At 42.4% G+C, this 17,980-nt stretch overlaps 1 protein-coding gene across 3 annotated transcripts in view; it reads left to right on the top strand.

The window, feature by feature from the left end:
- Positions 1-16,580, top strand: part of plxnb1b (plexin b1b) — a 97,894-nt gene extending 81,314 nt beyond the window's left edge. For all 3 annotated transcript variants that reach the window (XM_034584314.1, XM_034584315.1, XM_034584316.1), the window contains 27 exons: positions 427-561; positions 738-860; positions 972-1,065; positions 1,217-1,383; positions 1,956-2,107; positions 2,284-2,389; positions 3,675-3,811; positions 4,021-4,197; positions 4,286-4,511; positions 4,841-5,083; positions 5,281-5,460; positions 5,590-5,738; positions 6,824-6,924; positions 7,264-7,481; positions 7,565-7,743; positions 7,847-7,913; positions 8,314-8,460; positions 8,611-8,776; positions 9,302-9,405; positions 9,524-9,608; positions 9,974-10,140; positions 10,425-10,585; positions 11,895-12,042; positions 12,176-12,240; positions 12,742-12,817; positions 12,937-13,011; positions 14,150-16,580. In XM_034584314.1, coding sequence (XP_034440205.1) covers positions 427-561; positions 738-860; positions 972-1,065; positions 1,217-1,383; positions 1,956-2,107; positions 2,284-2,389; positions 3,675-3,811; positions 4,021-4,197; positions 4,286-4,511; positions 4,841-5,083; positions 5,281-5,460; positions 5,590-5,738; positions 6,824-6,924; positions 7,264-7,481; positions 7,565-7,743; positions 7,847-7,913; positions 8,314-8,460; positions 8,611-8,776; positions 9,302-9,405; positions 9,524-9,608; positions 9,974-10,140; positions 10,425-10,585; positions 11,895-12,042; positions 12,176-12,240; positions 12,742-12,817; positions 12,937-13,011; positions 14,150-14,254 — 3,753 coding nt within the window. In that variant the 3' untranslated portion in view covers positions 14,255-16,580. The remainder of the gene's footprint in view (positions 1-426; positions 562-737; positions 861-971; positions 1,066-1,216; positions 1,384-1,955; positions 2,108-2,283; positions 2,390-3,674; positions 3,812-4,020; positions 4,198-4,285; positions 4,512-4,840; positions 5,084-5,280; positions 5,461-5,589; positions 5,739-6,823; positions 6,925-7,263; positions 7,482-7,564; positions 7,744-7,846; positions 7,914-8,313; positions 8,461-8,610; positions 8,777-9,301; positions 9,406-9,523; positions 9,609-9,973; positions 10,141-10,424; positions 10,586-11,894; positions 12,043-12,175; positions 12,241-12,741; positions 12,818-12,936; positions 13,012-14,149) is intronic.
- Positions 16,581-17,980: the final 1,400 nt, after the last annotated feature.

Genomic DNA, 17,980 nt, shown 5'->3' with positions numbered 1-17,980 from the left:
ATGCACAGTAAGTGCTAGTTAGACATGTTGTCAGGAGAGGATGTGAGTCTTCAGGAGGCTCTTGAAGACAGAGGGACACCCTACTGTTCTACCAATCAGAGAACCACAGAGGAGAACAGTGTGGAATGTGACGGCTCTGTGTGAAGGGGTGGCAGTGCCAGATGTGGCAACAGAAAGGAAAGTGATGTTCAACAGAATGGCTGTACGCTTCCTTATCTTCTAATAGGACATTATCAAGGCAGCTTTCTCCAGCTTTGTAGCTTTAATGAAAATAAATTCCCAATTTTGGTGCCCCCTCCAGCTGTAGTATGCAAAAAATTTCAAAAAAGCATCTACTACAGTCATGCAAACAAGAGAGTGAGGACGAAAGGATTTGTGTGTTCATACTTTGTGTGTGTATGTGTGTGTGTGTGTCTTGAACAACAGGGGGATGAGGGCTCCTTCGTCAGCTGGGGTTCTTCAGCTTGTCCCTGTGTGGAGAAGGTCCAGGGTTCATCGTTGCTCCCTGTCAGAGTGGAGAGGAAGATCACTTTACTAGCCCGCAACCTGCACCTCTATCAGGTAACACACACGCAGCATGAACATACTGTATGTGAATGGCAAACTGTAATGTAAAGAGCTTTGAGTGGTCATCAAGACTAGAAAAGCGCTATATAAATACAGACCATTTACCATCTCAGAAATGATCCTATTAACTGTCCAGTGATTTCTATCATATACGTCTTTTGCGTGTTCAGGACACAGACCTGGACTACGAGTGTGTGTTGGTCATTGAAGGGCAGACGGTGGTGGTGGACGCCTACGTGGAAATTGATGAAATGAATCAATTCAACTTTGACATTACCTGTCAGCTACACCAGGTCTGATAATGTGCAGCCACTCATTGTCACACATTGATGTGTTTTATTGTGACTGTGTAACAAGTAGCAGATGAGTGTCTCTTTTAATGAAACCATTTGCTGTTTGTCCAGTACACGTACTCCGCTCCAGTGGAGGAATACAACGCCATGGTGTATGTGAAGAGGAGGGACACCTTCCATGTGGACAGCTCTAATGATCTCTATGGTGAGGCCAAAGTTACATTTGATTGTACTTTATTAGATTTTTATTTATATGTATACATATTTTTATTGTATTGTGTTATTTTTATTATCTCCAAAGACCCAATGTAATTTAATCCTCAACATACACTCTTCTCTGTCTCTCCTGCCATCAGTGACTTTGTACAACTGCTCTGTGGGCCGATCTGACTGCAGCCGCTGCCATACAGCTGACAAGAAGTATGGTTGTGTGTGGTGTGGCACTGCTCAGGCCAGCTGCCTGTATTCAGACTCCTGCAGTGAACCTGCACAGCACACATGTCCTGCCCCAGTCCTCCATTCTGTGAGTACAGGCCTCACTTACCTGTTTACTCAAGCTGCTTTCAGACATGCACTGAACAAATAATCTCCTGATGTTCTGCGGAGGGGGTTCTAAGTGAGAATGCAAATAATATCTCTGGAGAATGTCCGAATGAGCAGTTGTGATAACACAGCAGGAGATCCTCCAGAGGATTCTTCTGAGCGAGTCGGACAGGCACAAAATTAAAAATATACACGTAGAAAACACAAATGAAGATGTCGAGAGCTTTTTGTTATAAGGGCCAACGCCAGTGTCAATGCGCTGTAAATAAAAACGTATGATCCCTGCAGCGAAATGAATACGTTACATCCTGCTTCTACATGCTGCACCTCTCTCACCTGAACCCTCTGGAGATATGTGTTGTTGTGAACACGTCTGGATTTCACGTCTGAAAACGGCTGTAGTGTTGGAAACTTGAGATTCTTATAGGCATGATTTCTAATCAGACCTTTTTTTACCATTAGTGTTTCAAAATTCAAATATGCTTACCTTGAAATAAATCATTAAAAGAAAAGATACCCCAAACATTACAAAAGTTTTTGTACCTGCCTCAGATTGAGCCGCTCTCCGGTTTGCTGGAAGGAGGCACCAAGGTGACCATATCCGGCTCCAACCTGGGCCAGAAGGCTGAAGACATCCTTGACTCTGTATCAGTAGCTGGAGTGACCTGCACCGTCATCCCCAGCCTCTATGAGGTCTCCTCCAGGTATACAACACCTGCTGTGTTTTTTTTTAAGGGATTTAATATAATTCTGTGTGGATTAAGCAGCATTTTCAATACTTGCTCTGAACTACTTTGTGTAATATCAATGAATAGTAAAATGAAGAGGAAGGTTCCTCACCTTATGTCCAAGTAAATGAAAAGTGATGTCTGTCTTCCAGGATCGTATGCAGGACCAAAGCCAGTGGAGGAGAGAAGGTGGGCCATGTTTCTGTGAAAGTCAATGGAGGAGAGTTTGGTCTGTCCAGCCAGACATTCAGCTACCAGGTACATTAGATTCATTTAAATTACTCTGCATTTGATTAGGTTGTGTTGACCTGAATTGTAGCATATGGCAAAAACGAAATGAAATGGAATGAAAAATATTGAGCTGTCTGTGACACACACTTACAAAAATGCATTCATCAGCATGGAACTAGGCTGCTGACACTTTTTTAAACATTTCATTTGTTGTCTTGGTTTCCTCTTTACTTAATAATTAATTCTGTTAAATGTCAGAAAATGGTTACAAGTTTCCATCACAGTTTCCCACAGGACAACGTGTGATGTTTCCACAATGCTAGTTTTTTTCTGACCAACAGTCCAAACCCCAGAGATATTTGATTTACAGTGATATGCTCACTTTCATACATATACACAGGATATACTGGAGCCTCCACAGCTGTCACATTCCCTTTAGCCTTATTTAGTTTATAGAAGAGAAGAAATGAGGGGCGTAGTTTATTATCATTAAAAATATGTACGACGCTGAGCAGTGATGTGTGTGGTGTGTTGCAGTGTAGCAGCAGTGCTCTCTGGTGGACAAACTGGGGATTAAATGGCTCCTGCGCATATCTGCGGCCTTCATGAATGCCACTTATTTTCGACTAGCTTAAAGCAGCCAGTAAAATCAGGCTCTGGTGAAAAGTCAGTGCTCAGTCCAAGGTAAAATAAACTGCTGGCACAAACTTCAGCTGGTTAAAGACTTCTCACTAGGTCAAATACATGGTCCCATATTACACCCATACTTACATAGTTCTCTTCAATGGCTCCCTGTCACTTACAGAATTCTGTTCAAAATTCACTGCACCATCAACCCCCACATATCTAACCAATCTACTCCACCTTTATTCATCTGCTCGCTCTCTCAGATCTTACAATTTACATGTATTACATATCCCACACACCTGTCTAAAGACTTGAGATGACAGGCCTTTCGTGACAATAGCATCATGCCCTACCGACATCTTGTGTTGTACATCTTCTATGTTAACTGATTAAAAATTTAAAATGGGTTTAAAGAGGCATTCAGGTGATTTATGTGTACCAGGTCTTGCTCGATTCACTTTACTGGACTCTGTATTAATCTTTTTATTGTGTATTTGTGTGTGTTTGTTTTCTGTTGTTATATTTGTATGGTGTAACTCTGTTTTTTTGGCCATGTAGAGCACTAAATGACTCTGTTAAAAGTGCTATACAAATAAACTTTACATACTTACTAACTCCAAATTGAGCTCCTGTGTGCATTTGAGTGGTTGATGCAGTTCTCCTTCCATCCTCTCTGTCCTGTCAGGACCCATTCGTGATGGGGGTGTCTCCTCAAAGGGGGCCCAAGGCCGGAGGAACATCCCTGACAATCACCGGCCGAAACCTGCTGACAGGCCGCCCCTCTGACCTCAGCATCACTGTAGGAGGAGTGTCCTGTAACATGTGAGACAAACACACAGACAGGTTTTTTTGCTAAATGATGAGTCGGTTTTTGCTTTAAAGTTAGATTCAATGTAGTTGTTGCTATTGCTCAGTTTCTCACTCTGACCTCTGACGTTCATGCACCAGAGAGGAGGAGAAACTATTTCACTCAAAGAAAGTATCAAATCACTTATTAATCTGTCTGTCTTTCTCTTCCTCTTTCACTACAGTGTATCAGAGGTGCAAAGTTCCAGTGTTCAGTGTGTGACAGGCAGCAGTAACAAGACAGGAGATCAGCGGATCACCTTGCATTATGGCAGCAGTCAGCGTCACCTCCACTCTCCATCCTACCGCTACACCCACAACCCCAACATCACCCACGCTGCTCCAGCCAAGAGCTTCCTGGAGTTAGTCTCACAGTCCTCAACTTTGACCTCCTGTTCTCTACTTTAGAAAGGTCTTACTGTGAACGCTAAAACTGTTTTCTTTGTTTAGTGGTGGTCGACTGATCTATGTGTCGGGGCACAATCTGGACGTGGTGCAGGAGCCCCGGATGGTTGTGACGGTCTCTCCCTACGAGTCCATCAGCCAGAGCAAAATGAGAAGGAGAAGGAAGAGGAGGACTACATACAGGGAGGACAGAGAGAAGACACCAAGAAGGCCAGTCAGGATGGTTCCAGACCCTGTCTGTCCTGGAGACCCACTCTGCTCTGTCAAACAGGTCAGTGTGTGTAGAAGAGCGCATTGGGGGAAAAAAAAGTTGAAAGCTAAAGTTGAAGTTTTTACCCAGTCTGAGAATACAAATGTGTTTGATTCTGATGTCTACAATATATGTGTCAGTTCCTAGGTTAACTATCCATAGAGTTGAATGGATTCTCGAGGAGGCCGACCATTATATTAGCAAACTAAGATAAAAAATTTGCCAAAAGAAAATATATTTGTCCAATTGCCCAACCCTAGTGTGTATGTGTGACAGAATGACATTTATCTTAAAACCTGATGAAAACCATCCTCCACTCTCTTTACTGATCGTCTTCTCTGTATCCTCAGTTCATGGAGCGCTGTGAGGTGAACTCCTCCACCCTTATCCTGTGCCACTCTCCGATGGTGGACTCCTCCGTCTGGCGGTCAAAGGTCACAGTGGAGTTCCTGCTGGACAACCTGCACTTTGGCTTCAGCAGTTTGAACCCACAGTCCTTCAGCTACGAGCCCAACCCTGTCCTACGCAGCCTGAACCAGCAGGAACCTCTGAAGGCCTACCGCTACAACCCTGGCAGCTTCATCCAGCTGGAGGTCAGAGGAAATCTTGGTTTTACTAACTGACAAGGGTATTTATTGATTCATGTCACTATTGCTTCTATAGGATGCAAAAACAGAAGTTACATATCAAAAAACAGCAGTTTGGTCTCAATCTCACTAAACAATTTCAAATCAACAGGAACTGGAACTTAAAGCAGAAACAATATAACCTCTGCTTTACGTGTTGTCAGGGAGAAAACCTGGACCTGGCCATCACTAAGGACGAAGTGGTGGTGTTGATCGGGGAGGGTGTGTGTGCTGTGAAGACCTTGACCAAAAACCATCTGTACTGTGAGCCTCCACCTCAGCAGCCCACACCAGGGTCCAACGGCAAGAAACGAGAGGGTTCCGACAACCTCCCAGAGTTCACTGTGAGTTCACCTGCTTTCACTTTGCAGCCACAGTAAACACAGGAGGGTGGGAACAGTGTGATCACTGCTGCTGGAAGCCTCTTACTGTTTAATTGAAGGTGTGTGTGTGTGCGTGTGCGTGTGTGTCAGGTCCAAATGGGAAACCTGAACTTCTCTCTTGGTAAAGTTCTGTATGACAACCTCAGCCCGTCCACCTTCCCCCTGGAGGCTCAGATTGGAGTCGGAGTCGGGGCGTCCATCGTGGCCCTCATTGTCCTCATCATCGTGCTCATCTACAGGTCAGTGGATGGACTGTGTCTGTGTTTGATTGTGTTTACTGTGCAGGTAACATTGAAACAGAAAACTGACACATAATCTGTTCTGATTGTTTATTTGTATGGCGGAATTTTTGAGCAGCACTGGAGCAATATTTTGATGACATTGAAAACTAGTGCATTGCAAGTAGCTCCATGGAAGCCACTTTATAAAAGCCACACCATCCCTATGGTTAGTCTGATCAGAAATATTATTTTTTATTATTGTTATTGACTAACACCCAGACTAAATAAGTCTGTAGTAGAAAAACCTTTGAATGCACTGAAATTATAATGTTAAATTACTTCTTAATGTTGTGTCACATGTGATACAGTTAAATGAACAAGTGTCATTACAATGACACCAAGTAAGTGAAACTTCCTTCATGTGTGAAACACCAGCAGAGTTGGAGTGAGCAAGTGGGAGAGCAGTGTTAACCACTTTGACCTCATGGTCTATCATAAAGGACCACATGAGGAAATGTGGGTTCAGGACACTCACCTCTGGCTGTCACCAGTGTTTTCTTTTGACCCAGCTTGCCCTTGTGATAAACCACACCAGAAACTGAGACGCTCTCTCACCTTACTGTCTTGCTATTGTTGCATCTTGCATGATACAAAGAAACAAATCGCTTTGCGTGTTGTTCACAAGGACAAACACATCAATGGTTATTATATGTGCCAACACCCAGAAGTTCAGTGTGCATTATAACATTGCACAGAACATTTCAGCATCTAGTCTGCCAAAATATAATTGAAGAAAAACAAATTTGAATGTTCATCCAGGTGTCAGGTGTCCATCACTTCCAATCAGAGCCAGAGCTGTTTAAAACCTGTATCTACTGCAGAGTCATTTGAGCCGGGAATGAATGCTGATTGATTCCATTCCCATTGCAGACATAAGCAAGATGTTTGTGGGTGTTGGTGTTTTTTTTTACCAGTGGTAAAAGGGCTATAGTCAGCCTTTTCTCTAAGTCTAATGTACTACCACTGATCCAACATAGAAGTGGTTTTACTGGCCTCCTCTCCTCTTCCTCTCCTGACCCTCTGCTCTCGTCTGTGTCTGTCAGGAGGAAGAGTAAGCAGGCCCTGAGGGACTACAAGAAGGTCCAGATCCAACTGGAGAACTTGGAGACGAGCGTGAGAGACCGCTGCAAGAAAGAGTTCACAGGTAAGAGAGTGTGAGCAGAGTGAAGTTACATGACTGAGAGGAGATCCAGACGCAGAGGAACAAGGAGGTTTATTTTAGCTTGTGGAGACCAACAGATCAGCGTTCTTATCACAACATCCTGAAATTATTCCATTTCATCACAGTTCCTGGATTAAATGTTCCTCACATCCTCACAGTTTAATTTTAGTCTTTCGCCACTGTCCAATGTCAATATTTACCAGCTCTTATCTGTCTATCGGTGCAGTTCCCAGCACAACATTTCAATGTAATATACAGGAGAAGCTTAAAACCTAACTAGACCCTCTGACCTTTGACCCCTGTCCCTTCACCCTGTCACAGACCTGATGACTGAGATGATGGACGTGTCCAGTGATCTGGTGGGCTCAGGGATCCCTTTCCTTGACTACAAGAAGTATGCTGAACGCATTTTCTTCCCTGGCCACCGAGAGTCTCCGCTGAGGCGAGATTTGGACGTTCAGGAGTGTCGGCGGCAGACGGTGGAGCAGGGTCTGGTGCAGCTGTCCAACCTGCTTAACAGCAAACTGTTCCTCACCAAGGTAGTCATCATCAAAATCAGCTTTCTAGGAGCGACCTTCCTGTCAAGAAGAGAGATAATACACCTCCTCTCTTCTTTTTCTAGTTCATTCACACGCTGGAGAGCCAACGGACATTCTCTCCCAGAGACCGAGCCTATGTGGCCTCCCTGCTGACGGTGGCGCTTCATGGCAAACTAGAATATTTCACTGACATCCTCAAAACTCTCCTGAATGACCTGGTGGAGCAGTATGTGGCCAAGAACCCCAAACTGATGCTGCGACGGTAAGAAGCGGGAGGAGGAGGAGGAGGAGGAGAAGAGTGAAAAGTATGGCGGTCGGTTTTAAAATATTTTATAGTGTTATAACTTGTGTCTTTTTCTCTGTAGAACTGAGACAGTGGTGGAGAAGCTGCTGACCAACTGGATGTCCATCTGTCTTTATGCTTTCCTCAGGGTCAGTCTACACATATTTTATAGATTATATATATATATCACATATTTGTGGATCAACCATTAACTGTAATGAAACCATTCAGGTTACTGTAGCTCTGAAATAGATGGATTTGGAGTTCAAAGGACAAAATACTGACATTTGTGAAATGCATAAGTAATCTTTCATCACGCTGAGGGAAGATGGTTAAAATACATAAAAAGCCTGTGTCAATTTAGTTGTTAGAGTTTAAGTAAAATGACCCAACTTTTCAGCCTCTTGAGCACAAAGTTGCAAGTGACTAATTTAAAGGGTGTAAAAGAGCATCCTTGTCATTGGAGCCCTTCATTCTCTCCTGAAGTGTGAGTTTGGTCAGTACTAATTGTGCGTGTGTCTGTGGGTTTGTGTTTGTGTGCGTGTTCAGGACTCAGCAGGAGAGTCTCTCTACATGTTGTTCAGGGCCATAAAGCACCAGGTAGATAAAGGACCAGTGGACGCTGTAACAGGCAAGGCCAAGTACACTCTCAATGACAACCGGCTGCTGCGAGAGGATGTGGAGTACAAGACCCTGGTGAGCAGAACTCTGACTTCAGATGAAATTTGCCTTTTTGTCTAATTTAGGAATCTCAGACATCAACTGAGACCTTCAGAAAGTTGTATTTCTGTTTTCTGCAGCACTCCTGTCTAACATTCTCACACCACCTCTGCTCATCTTTTGCAGACTCTGAACGTGTTAGTGCAGGGTGGAAGTGTGAATGAGAACCAGCCGCTGCCTTCCAAAGTGCTGGACTGTGATACCATCACACAGGTGAAGGAGAAGCTGCTGGATCAGGTTTTCAAGGGCACCTCCTTCTCCAACCGACCCCATGCCGACTCTCTGGACCTGGGTGAGAATCCAGTCACACCACATTGGTTTTTAGATAGAATGTTTAACTTCTCCACATTAAAATGTTTAAAAACGACCAGACCTATGTTATATATTATATTACTTACATTATTTAAGTGTATATTTGAACCAGGTTAGGAATTTTAGTCGTCAGAGTCTAATCCCCGAGTGGATGATTAACACAAACCTCCCATGTTCCCACATTAAGCGAGGGCATCAAATAGTTTTGTTGTTTGCCATTATGTTAATTGTGAGTGGCAGATGATAATGTGTATACCATAAAATCCATGAAAGTATTTTTGTGTGAAGTGAGAGAAATTCTGTACATTAACCTACAGGGCTTTTTTTAACATGAATTGAGCTGCAGTGCCCCCTACAGCAAGACAAAAGTAAATACAGGAAGGTTTTATAATGTAGTTTGTCTTCCACTGCACTGGAATTAACACTGCAAAACACCTTTATGTCCAAATTTAGTCACTCTGACACACTCACAGAGTTGTGGTGGTGCAATTGTTGTCTGTTTCAGAGTGGCGGTCTGGTGTAGCCGGTCATCTCATCCTTTCAGACGAGGACTTGACGTCTGTGGTTCAGGGCAACTGGAAGCGCCTGAACACACTGCAGCACTACAAGGTCAGAGGGCATAATTCCTGTATACACTTCCTCTGAATAGAAAATGCAGACACTTGTATAAAAAAAAAAGTGCCTTTAGATCTGTCTTACTAACTGTACATCTCTTGTCGTTCATCAGGTCCCAGACGGGTCAACAGTAGCACTGGTCCCTCGCCACAATAAACACATTCACCATGACAACCATGACTATGTAGCAGGAGAGAGTAAGTTTATATGAGAACTGTTTTCTGCAATAACTTATATAGTTCAACTAGAAATGCTTTTGTGCTTTAACTCAACTCCAAACATAACCCACCTTTCTGATGATAGCCTGCTGAAGAACGTACAATGTTGAAATGGGCATCATAAGTTATTGAACGCGGTCTCTCTCACTCATGCATCCTGGAGTTTTAATCTGGATGTAAACAGGATTGTTTTATCCCCTCAAATCATTCAAACAATTAACTGTGATTCTGTAAAAAGTGAATCCCTTTAAATTCTCATTGAAGTCAATGAACTTTCTGTATATCTGACATACATGCTCAGTAAATCTTAGCATATAAAGATTGAAAAACATTGATCTGTGCAGAAACGCCGATGCTGGAGGATGCAGATGAGGGTGGAGTACGGCTGTGGCATCTGGTGAAAGCCAGTGAAGAGCCAGAGTTGCCCAAACACCGCAGAGGCAGCCTGAGGGAGAGGGAGAGGGCCAAGGCCATCCCTGAGATCTACCTGACCCGTCTGCTGTCCATGAAGGTACACACACACACGCGCCTAACACAAAAACATGCACACAAGTTTCTTCATATACATACATGTTGACCACAGGCCACAAAAGATCTCATCTCACCAGTGAATGACACTAGAAGCGGAACTTCTTCACAATGTCCTCAGTGGTTGTTGTTTGACATGTGACCAGTGTGAGTGAGTGAATGTGACATATTCATGATTACACTGGAGTGTGAGGAACAGATGAATAAATAGATGTGAACATTATTGCACAGTACAATAAAAAAAAACCTCTCCTCTTACTCCTTCAGGGCACATTGCAGAAGTTTGTAGACGACCTGTTCACAGTGATCCTCAGCACCAGCCGTCCTGTCCCGCTGGCTGTCAAATACTTCTTTGACCTGCTGGACGACCAGGCAGGACATCATGGCATCTCTGACCCAGAGACAATCCACATTTGGAAGACCAACAGGTACAGAGAGCCTTGTTGTCACATAAAAAGTCAAGTAGGACAGTGAATTGTGAATGTGATTATGTTTTCAGGTTGTCTGTTCATCCGTCCCATTCTCATGAACAGGATATCTCTTGCCTTGAGGAAATGTATTCAAATTTGGCACAAACATTCACTTGTACTCAAAGATGGACTGATTAGATTTTGGTAGCCTAAGGTCCTGGTGGCCTCACAAAGTATGATAATGTTTTTCTTGAACATGATATCTTAAAGGGATTGTTCACCCAAAAATGAAAATGGAAGGGGGGGTGAAGTGTTTGAGTTTCAGGGGTAAACAGCGTTGCAGCCAAATCCAATACATTGAAGTAACCGGTGATTGATTCTTCAAACGTTAATAAAAAACAGAAAATACCTCCATACTGCTCCTGTGGTGTCATCCAAGAGTCTGTAAGCCCCAACATTAAAATTCAACTCAAAACGCCCTCTGTTGTCCTCCTCTCAGGATGTTTTCACTAGTGTGTTTCGTCTTAGTTGTACAAATTGTTGTTTTATTTACCCTAGAATGGTTATTTATATTTAAATGCTTTATATTTACATCAGGAGCAGGTCCTCTCTATGGAGGCTGCCATGTTTTTTACAGTAGTTCAAACTGGACAAACTAAACACCTTTTGAGTTTTTATGACAAATGAAGGCTACCACAGGTTCTCTTTCATGTTTGGAAGGGGAGGGTGAGGTGGGGGGTATTCAGCTGCAACATGAAACTCCACCACTAAATCTTTGACACTGAACCTTTTTTGGAAGTCTTTCTTCACTCTCGCTCTCTTTCTATCCTGCAGCCTCTCTCACTCATGCCCACACACAGAGATTTAAACAAACACACACACACACACACACACACACACACACACTCACACTCACACTCACAAACCTTAACATCTGTAAACTCAGACAGGGTAAAACGAAATAATTTGGTCTTCTGGAACACAAATGACGTACTTTATTATTTGCATATAGAATGGGTAAATGAGATGTGATTACAAGTGTTCACAGGAGACACATTCAGGATGTATTGTAATGCGAGATGTGAACAGACGAGCTTCGCACTGTGCACTTGTGATTGGATTTCTCAGTACAGACGTTAATACCAGGTCTGAACAGGAATAAGGATCCAACAGGACGAGTATAGAGTCAAGCCTGTTTTCTGAGGCAATTAGAAGCCCTGTGCCCTGATGTTCTTTAAGTCATGACTGAAAATCTTCAAACTAACTGTTCCTCTGCAAATAATGTGATAATGGAGAGGTGTGATATTAATATCTGCTGTTTCTTCAGTCTGCCTCTGCGCTTCTGGATCAACATTGTGAAGAACCCTCAGTTTATCTTTGACGTCCAGGCGTCGGACCATGTGGACGCTGTGCTCTCTGTCATCTCTCAGACATTCATGGACTCCTGCACCATCGCTGAGCACAAACTAGGACGGGTGAGGAGGATTGTGGGGAGGGAGCATAAAGAAGCTACTATCACATAATACAGATTTTAATTATGACTTATTATAAACATTTGGATACGTTCTAACTAGTATTTGCTTCTTGTTCCTTTTGTTTGAAATACAGGACTCGCCAATCAACAAGCTGCTGTATGCCAGAGACATCCCCCGATACAAGCAGATGGTAGAAAGGTGGGTTCAGCCTTATTTAAACTCTGATCTCCTGCTCCTCAGACAACACGATAGATTTTAAGAGCAAAATCTATCTTCTAATTTTCAGTTTAGGTTCTGCATACCAAGTCAAGCTTAACCTAGCTTTGAATAAACAGGTGAACAGCTCTTTGTGCAGCAGCAGTGGAGCAGCTTGAGGGTTCTGTGGACAGAGTCCTGCAGCAGGTCTTTACATGCCGTGGCTCAAAAATACTGCAGTTCACTTTTACCGTTTCAGAAAGAAAGATGAAACCAGCCAAGCAAACAGCCCATTACAAACAGGCAGGTTTAGAATGGGCAGTGTTCTAGTATTTTAAAGTGTAAAAAGTCATCTAAATCTCAGTATATGAACATTGTTTATATATTATCTGTACAAGTAGAGCGTCCCCATCGGCCAGAACCAAAGTCTTTGTCTGTGCAAACTCACACGGCCAAATACACCTGATTCTGATAAATTGTTGTGTATGATGTTCTGTCTTGCAGGTACTATGCTGACATCAGACAGACCATCTCAGCCAGTGACCAGGAGATGAACTCTGCTCTTGCTGAACTGTCCAGGGTGAGTGCAGCCACAGCTTACAGCCCCACACTGCAGAGACACACACACACACACACACACACACACACACACACACACAGACGCAATGTTACATCTAACCTGATCGCTTTGTGTTTCAGAACTACTCTGGAGAGCTGAATTACCTGGTCGCCCTGCACGAGCTCTACAAGTATATAAACAAATACTATGACCAGGTGTGTTAATCACTCTCTCTCCCCCCCCCCCTTACACAGCCTGTGCAAGGCAGGATACTGAGCTGCAGTTATAGAGGGGTGTGTGTCAGGTTTTATAGCGGCTTCAGTCAGGTTCCTCACTCGAGGTGTAACAGTCATCGCACAGTGGAGTTGAAAATTGATCATAATATTAAGTATTTCAATGATATATTAATGTATAAATCAACCTCTGCTCGTAAATGTAACAGATGTAGATAAAACCTGTTTTTGTGCCCAGCAGTGCTAGTGTCAAAAAAGTGGTGAAGATTTGTGGTCACCCCCACAATCCAAAATAAGAAACTGAGTTGCAGCAGATTTTAATGAAAGCTTACTACGATTATTGCTGACAATTAATTTATAATAGTTAAACAGCATCTGTGACTCTCAGTTGGAGATATTGCAACATATCACGTAATTGATGTAATTGGGCTTTTTCGCTATAGATTAATCTTACGTAATGTATTGCATTGTGGGTATTTTAGACTTATGAAGTGTGTTTATTCATTAAACGACCACAACAGCTAAACGAACAGCCCCTTCATTAATAGAGTTACTGTTAATAGTGAAGCTGTGATGAAAAATGTTCACTACATGATTATCATGACCAAAAGAACGTCATATATAATTATGTTATTGTGATCTATAGAAAATGTGAAAAAAGGTATTATAATAATAATAATGGCCAAAATCATCTCAAACATTTTATTCTGTGTGATTTGCGACTTTTGGCAAATTAATTTCTCTCAATATACTATATTATTTTTCACAATTTTTATTATTTTAACTTGTACTATTTACAAATGGACGTTAATGTGATCACTCTATTGTCTTAAACACTATCTGCTAGATTAGTAAATCCTTCATTCCAGGTAGTGAGTGATGTAACTAACTATCAGGACAGGAGACAGTGGAAGAGATTTGATGTTGCTGTAGCTGATAAATTTAACATTTAATGAAACTCTCTGTGCCTGGAGAAAAACAGAAGACTTGGGAGGATTCTGGTGTTGTATATATTTGAGTTTACAGGAATAGTACTTTTTTGTTTATCATTTACATCTCAACCTTTTCCTCTCTTTACCTCTCTCTCCTTTCATCCACCGACTCGTCGTCTTCTCACCAGATCATCACAGCGCTGGAGGAGGACCCCACGGCCCAGAAGATGCAGCTCGGCTACAGGCTGCAGCAGATCGCTGCTGCGGTGGAGAACAAGGTCACTGACTTGTGACAGAGGAGACGCCCACTGGTGTGGCAGCAAACAGAGTGGGGTGGGAGTGTGGGAGGCAAAATTAAGAAACCTGCAGTCTGCAGGTTGAACTGAGAAGCAGGAGAGCGACGGACAAATGAGTGAGGGGCTTTTAGGTATTTTTTTAATTTAAAGAAACTTTTTTTCAGATCAGAAGATTTTAGTTGGCATTAAAGTTCATGTCCCAGCACCGTTTGTCCTCTTGTCATTGAGGATGCATCTGTGCAGTCCAGAGACTGAAGAAACAAAACAGCACGTAGACACTGAACAAACCTGGACGAGGAGACACCAGTCAAGCCTGCTGCCGTGTTGAATATGAGGAGAAGTTTGGATTAGTAGAAAAAATGCTGGACTTGACGCTGTTGTCTTCGACAGCAGCTCATGTAAAAGAAAGCAGCTGAGGTGATCTGAAATGAAACAGGGATTTGACGTCAATGTTTTCCCCTCTGTAGTAAATTTCACCAAGAGGTACCTTTTTTTAAGCCTTGTGTGCTTTTCACTGCTGTATGATCACAAATCTGTGTGTGCGTGCGTGCGTGCATGAGTATGCGTTGTCCATGTTGCCCTGGTTGTCAGTCTACATCTTGCATTTGTGGCTCTTCGTACAAAATATTGAAGTCAGTGGTTGTGATATTTTGGATGATACAGGGAGCAGTATTTTGAAAATGCAGCGAACTGATCTAGAAGTCACCAGTTTCACATGTTTTAAGAAGGAATCCTGCCACTCTCTACCTCGCCTGCTGCGCTGCATTACATTTGCCCTCATTTCTTTGATGTTAAAACCCCAAGAAAAACACTATGTACCAAACATCCAGCTGAAACCACCAGTGCAGCAGCACTGTTCACATCTGTCCTCGTACACATATACAGCAGCACCTGCTGGACATCTCATTTGGAGCGGTACGCACGCACACAGAAACACACAGACATTTCAGACATTTCTAGTTCATTATTTTTCTGCCTTTGTAAAGATTGCGAGTCAGAACCTGCTTGTCGGGGCATTTTAAGGTACTTAAAACCAGAGTGACACTTTACTCTTTTTTTTTTCTCGCTTTTCGACTTATTCAAGTGGGTGTGTGTATAATGTACAAGTCACTGGAAAGATGTTAGTGGAAAAACAGAAATCCTTCCATAAAAGAAACTCATATTATGAAGTGGAGTCCTAGTGCGTGCTGTAGTATTTTATTGTGTATTTTTCGATTTTGTACATTTTTTTAACATTCCTTTTAGGATTTGAACAGTGTCTTAAATCATGGTTCACCTTGTTCTTCAAGCTGAGGCAGTGGTACATGTCTTTTATTTTGTTATTGGCATTATGGTTGGTATACAATTCTTGTATTGAACACAAGGTGGCACTGCTTCACGTCTGTATGGCATTTTGTTACGTCAACTTGTTCCAGGTTATGTATTGATTCTACTGCTACTGGTTCAGTAGGTGAACTTGACATCGTCACACTGTTCTGCTTCTCGCTTGGAGCACAGAGACTTTTCATACAAGCTGATGTTTGCTGATGTTTGTTTTTATTTAAATGACACAGACTGATACGGTTTCCCTTTTTAAAAGTGTTTCCTAACTACCCTGTATGGTCGGGGGTGGTGCTTCATTTGTTTGGGTTCGGAGTCACAGAGATTACTGACTGGGCTCAGCAAGAAGAAATCTATGTCGACAGGGAGACTGACTTTAACACAGCGAAGGTACAGATCTGATGCTGGTTTCAGATTTTAGATAGTTGGAAGTTGACTGAACACAAACAGCTGCTCAAGAGTTAAACTACACAATATTTATAAGAAGACAAGACTGAGTCGGACTAAATACAGTGCCAACTATAATATTCATGGTCATCAATACTCAAATCAGAGCTAAAGACGTGAAGTTCAGTCACCGACTCCACAGTGTTACGGTTTGAGAGCCTGCCCTGCTCATCAGTGATGTGCGTCCACTGAGTGTGTCATTCCCAGGTCTTGGAGCAGCGTGTCAGAATGTAGCCCGTAGGTTTGTCACTACACAAGCTGATGATTCAAATGAACAGATGGTTTGCTGTGTCACATGCTGTCAGCTCAGATGGGACTGAGAGCTCAGTGATGATACAGACAAATCGGCCTGAGGGAAAACTCTTAACTGTTATTAGGTTGTAAAAACTTGGCAATGTAGAGGAGGCTCTACAGGGAGCCGCTTTAAGGATATTTCTTATTGTGTGTGTGTTAATATCATTCTGATTTCAAATGTAACTGTAGCGATTTAACATGTTTAATAAGAAAGGGTTCAAATTCTCACATATGCTGATGTAATAAAGTATTCTTAAAATGATGTGTGAGGTTTGTTTTTCCATTTCAAAAACCTGTCAATGCACAAAAGATATTCACATGTGTAACTAAAACACAGGAAGGTAACAGCTGTGGTCCCAGCCGTAATAAAGGACAGGATGCCACTGGTGTAATTTGCCTGGGGCCGGATTATCTAGTTACATGCATGTTCATGGGCCTGAGGTTAAGATAGCAGTCAGGACACTGAGATGTACACTCATCAGTAGGGTCGACTGAGTCAGTGCCTTAGGCCGTATTCTCAAAACATCTTATCTTAATACAAAATGACACCAAAAGTTCCTAACAAAGCGGTTCCTCCAAAGAGCTTTTCACAATGCTGCTGAGAGCAAGGCTGCGTTCGAAAGGTCGAAAAGAATACCTCTTTTCCTAAACAAATCTTGACTTCAGTGGAAATATCATGAGGTCAAGGAAACGTGCAGAAGGATTCATGAGCTGTGAGGGAAGAGACAAGTGGTCAGGGGGGCACAGGCCCTAGCTGAAATCAGATTTGCCCTTTAAGTGACCCTTTCCTGTAATTGGTCTTTAAAAAAAAACTTACTAACAATAAATATCACAATTTTAGATTTTATTTATTTTCTAAGCTTTTTCAAAGGACACAATGGAACAATTTTCTAAATGTGTTCAATGATTTGTAGCTTTGCACAAAGCAATGGAGCTAAAGCTGTTTTCAGACATGAAATCCGGAGGTTGTCCGCAGAATTAGGTCTGGACTTTCTCCTGAGTTTGTCTTTCACACGTGAACAACGCAGCAGGAGACTCTCCACTCATGCATCCACAACCATGTTAGAGATGTCATCAACACTGGGTGGCGTGACACTCCAGAGAAAGACTGGACATTTGTGTTTATTCGCATTATTTGGAGTTTGGTGCATGTCTGCCCAGGTCTAAATCAGGAAAATTCCTCCCCACTAAGGCACAGTTTTAGTGCTTAAAGGTTCTGTGTGTAAAATTTAGTGACATCTAGTGGTGAAGTTGCATGATGCAGCTGAATACCCCTCACCTCACCCTCCCCTTCCAAACACGAGAGAGAACCTGTGGTTGCCTTCTGTTGTCATAAAAAGGTTTTAAGTTTGTCCAGTCTGGGCTACTGTTAAAAAAAAATAAAACTGTCTCCTTAGAGAGGACCTGCTCTGCATGTAAATATAGAGTATTAAAAATGTAAAGGGCTCATTTTAGGGTAAAGAAAACATCTACAATTTAGATGAAACACTAGTGAAAACATTAATCGGATTTTTTCATATTCTATTTCTGCCAATAGATCCCTTCCACCTAAACCTTTAACACTGAACCTTTGAAGACTCAGTAAAGTTACAATCTTACATTTAAACTGACGCCACCTTTATTTTACTAGTTCCCTCACTCAGTTAGGAGCCACCTCAAGCA

This window comes from Hippoglossus hippoglossus, chromosome 5 (genome assembly GCF_009819705.1).
Source record: "Hippoglossus hippoglossus isolate fHipHip1 chromosome 5, fHipHip1.pri, whole genome shotgun sequence".
Taxonomy (NCBI): domain Eukaryota; kingdom Metazoa; phylum Chordata; class Actinopteri; order Pleuronectiformes; family Pleuronectidae; genus Hippoglossus; species Hippoglossus hippoglossus.
The sequence above is the reverse complement of the archived record's forward strand: the minus strand, read 5'-3'. Positions and strand labels throughout refer to the sequence as shown.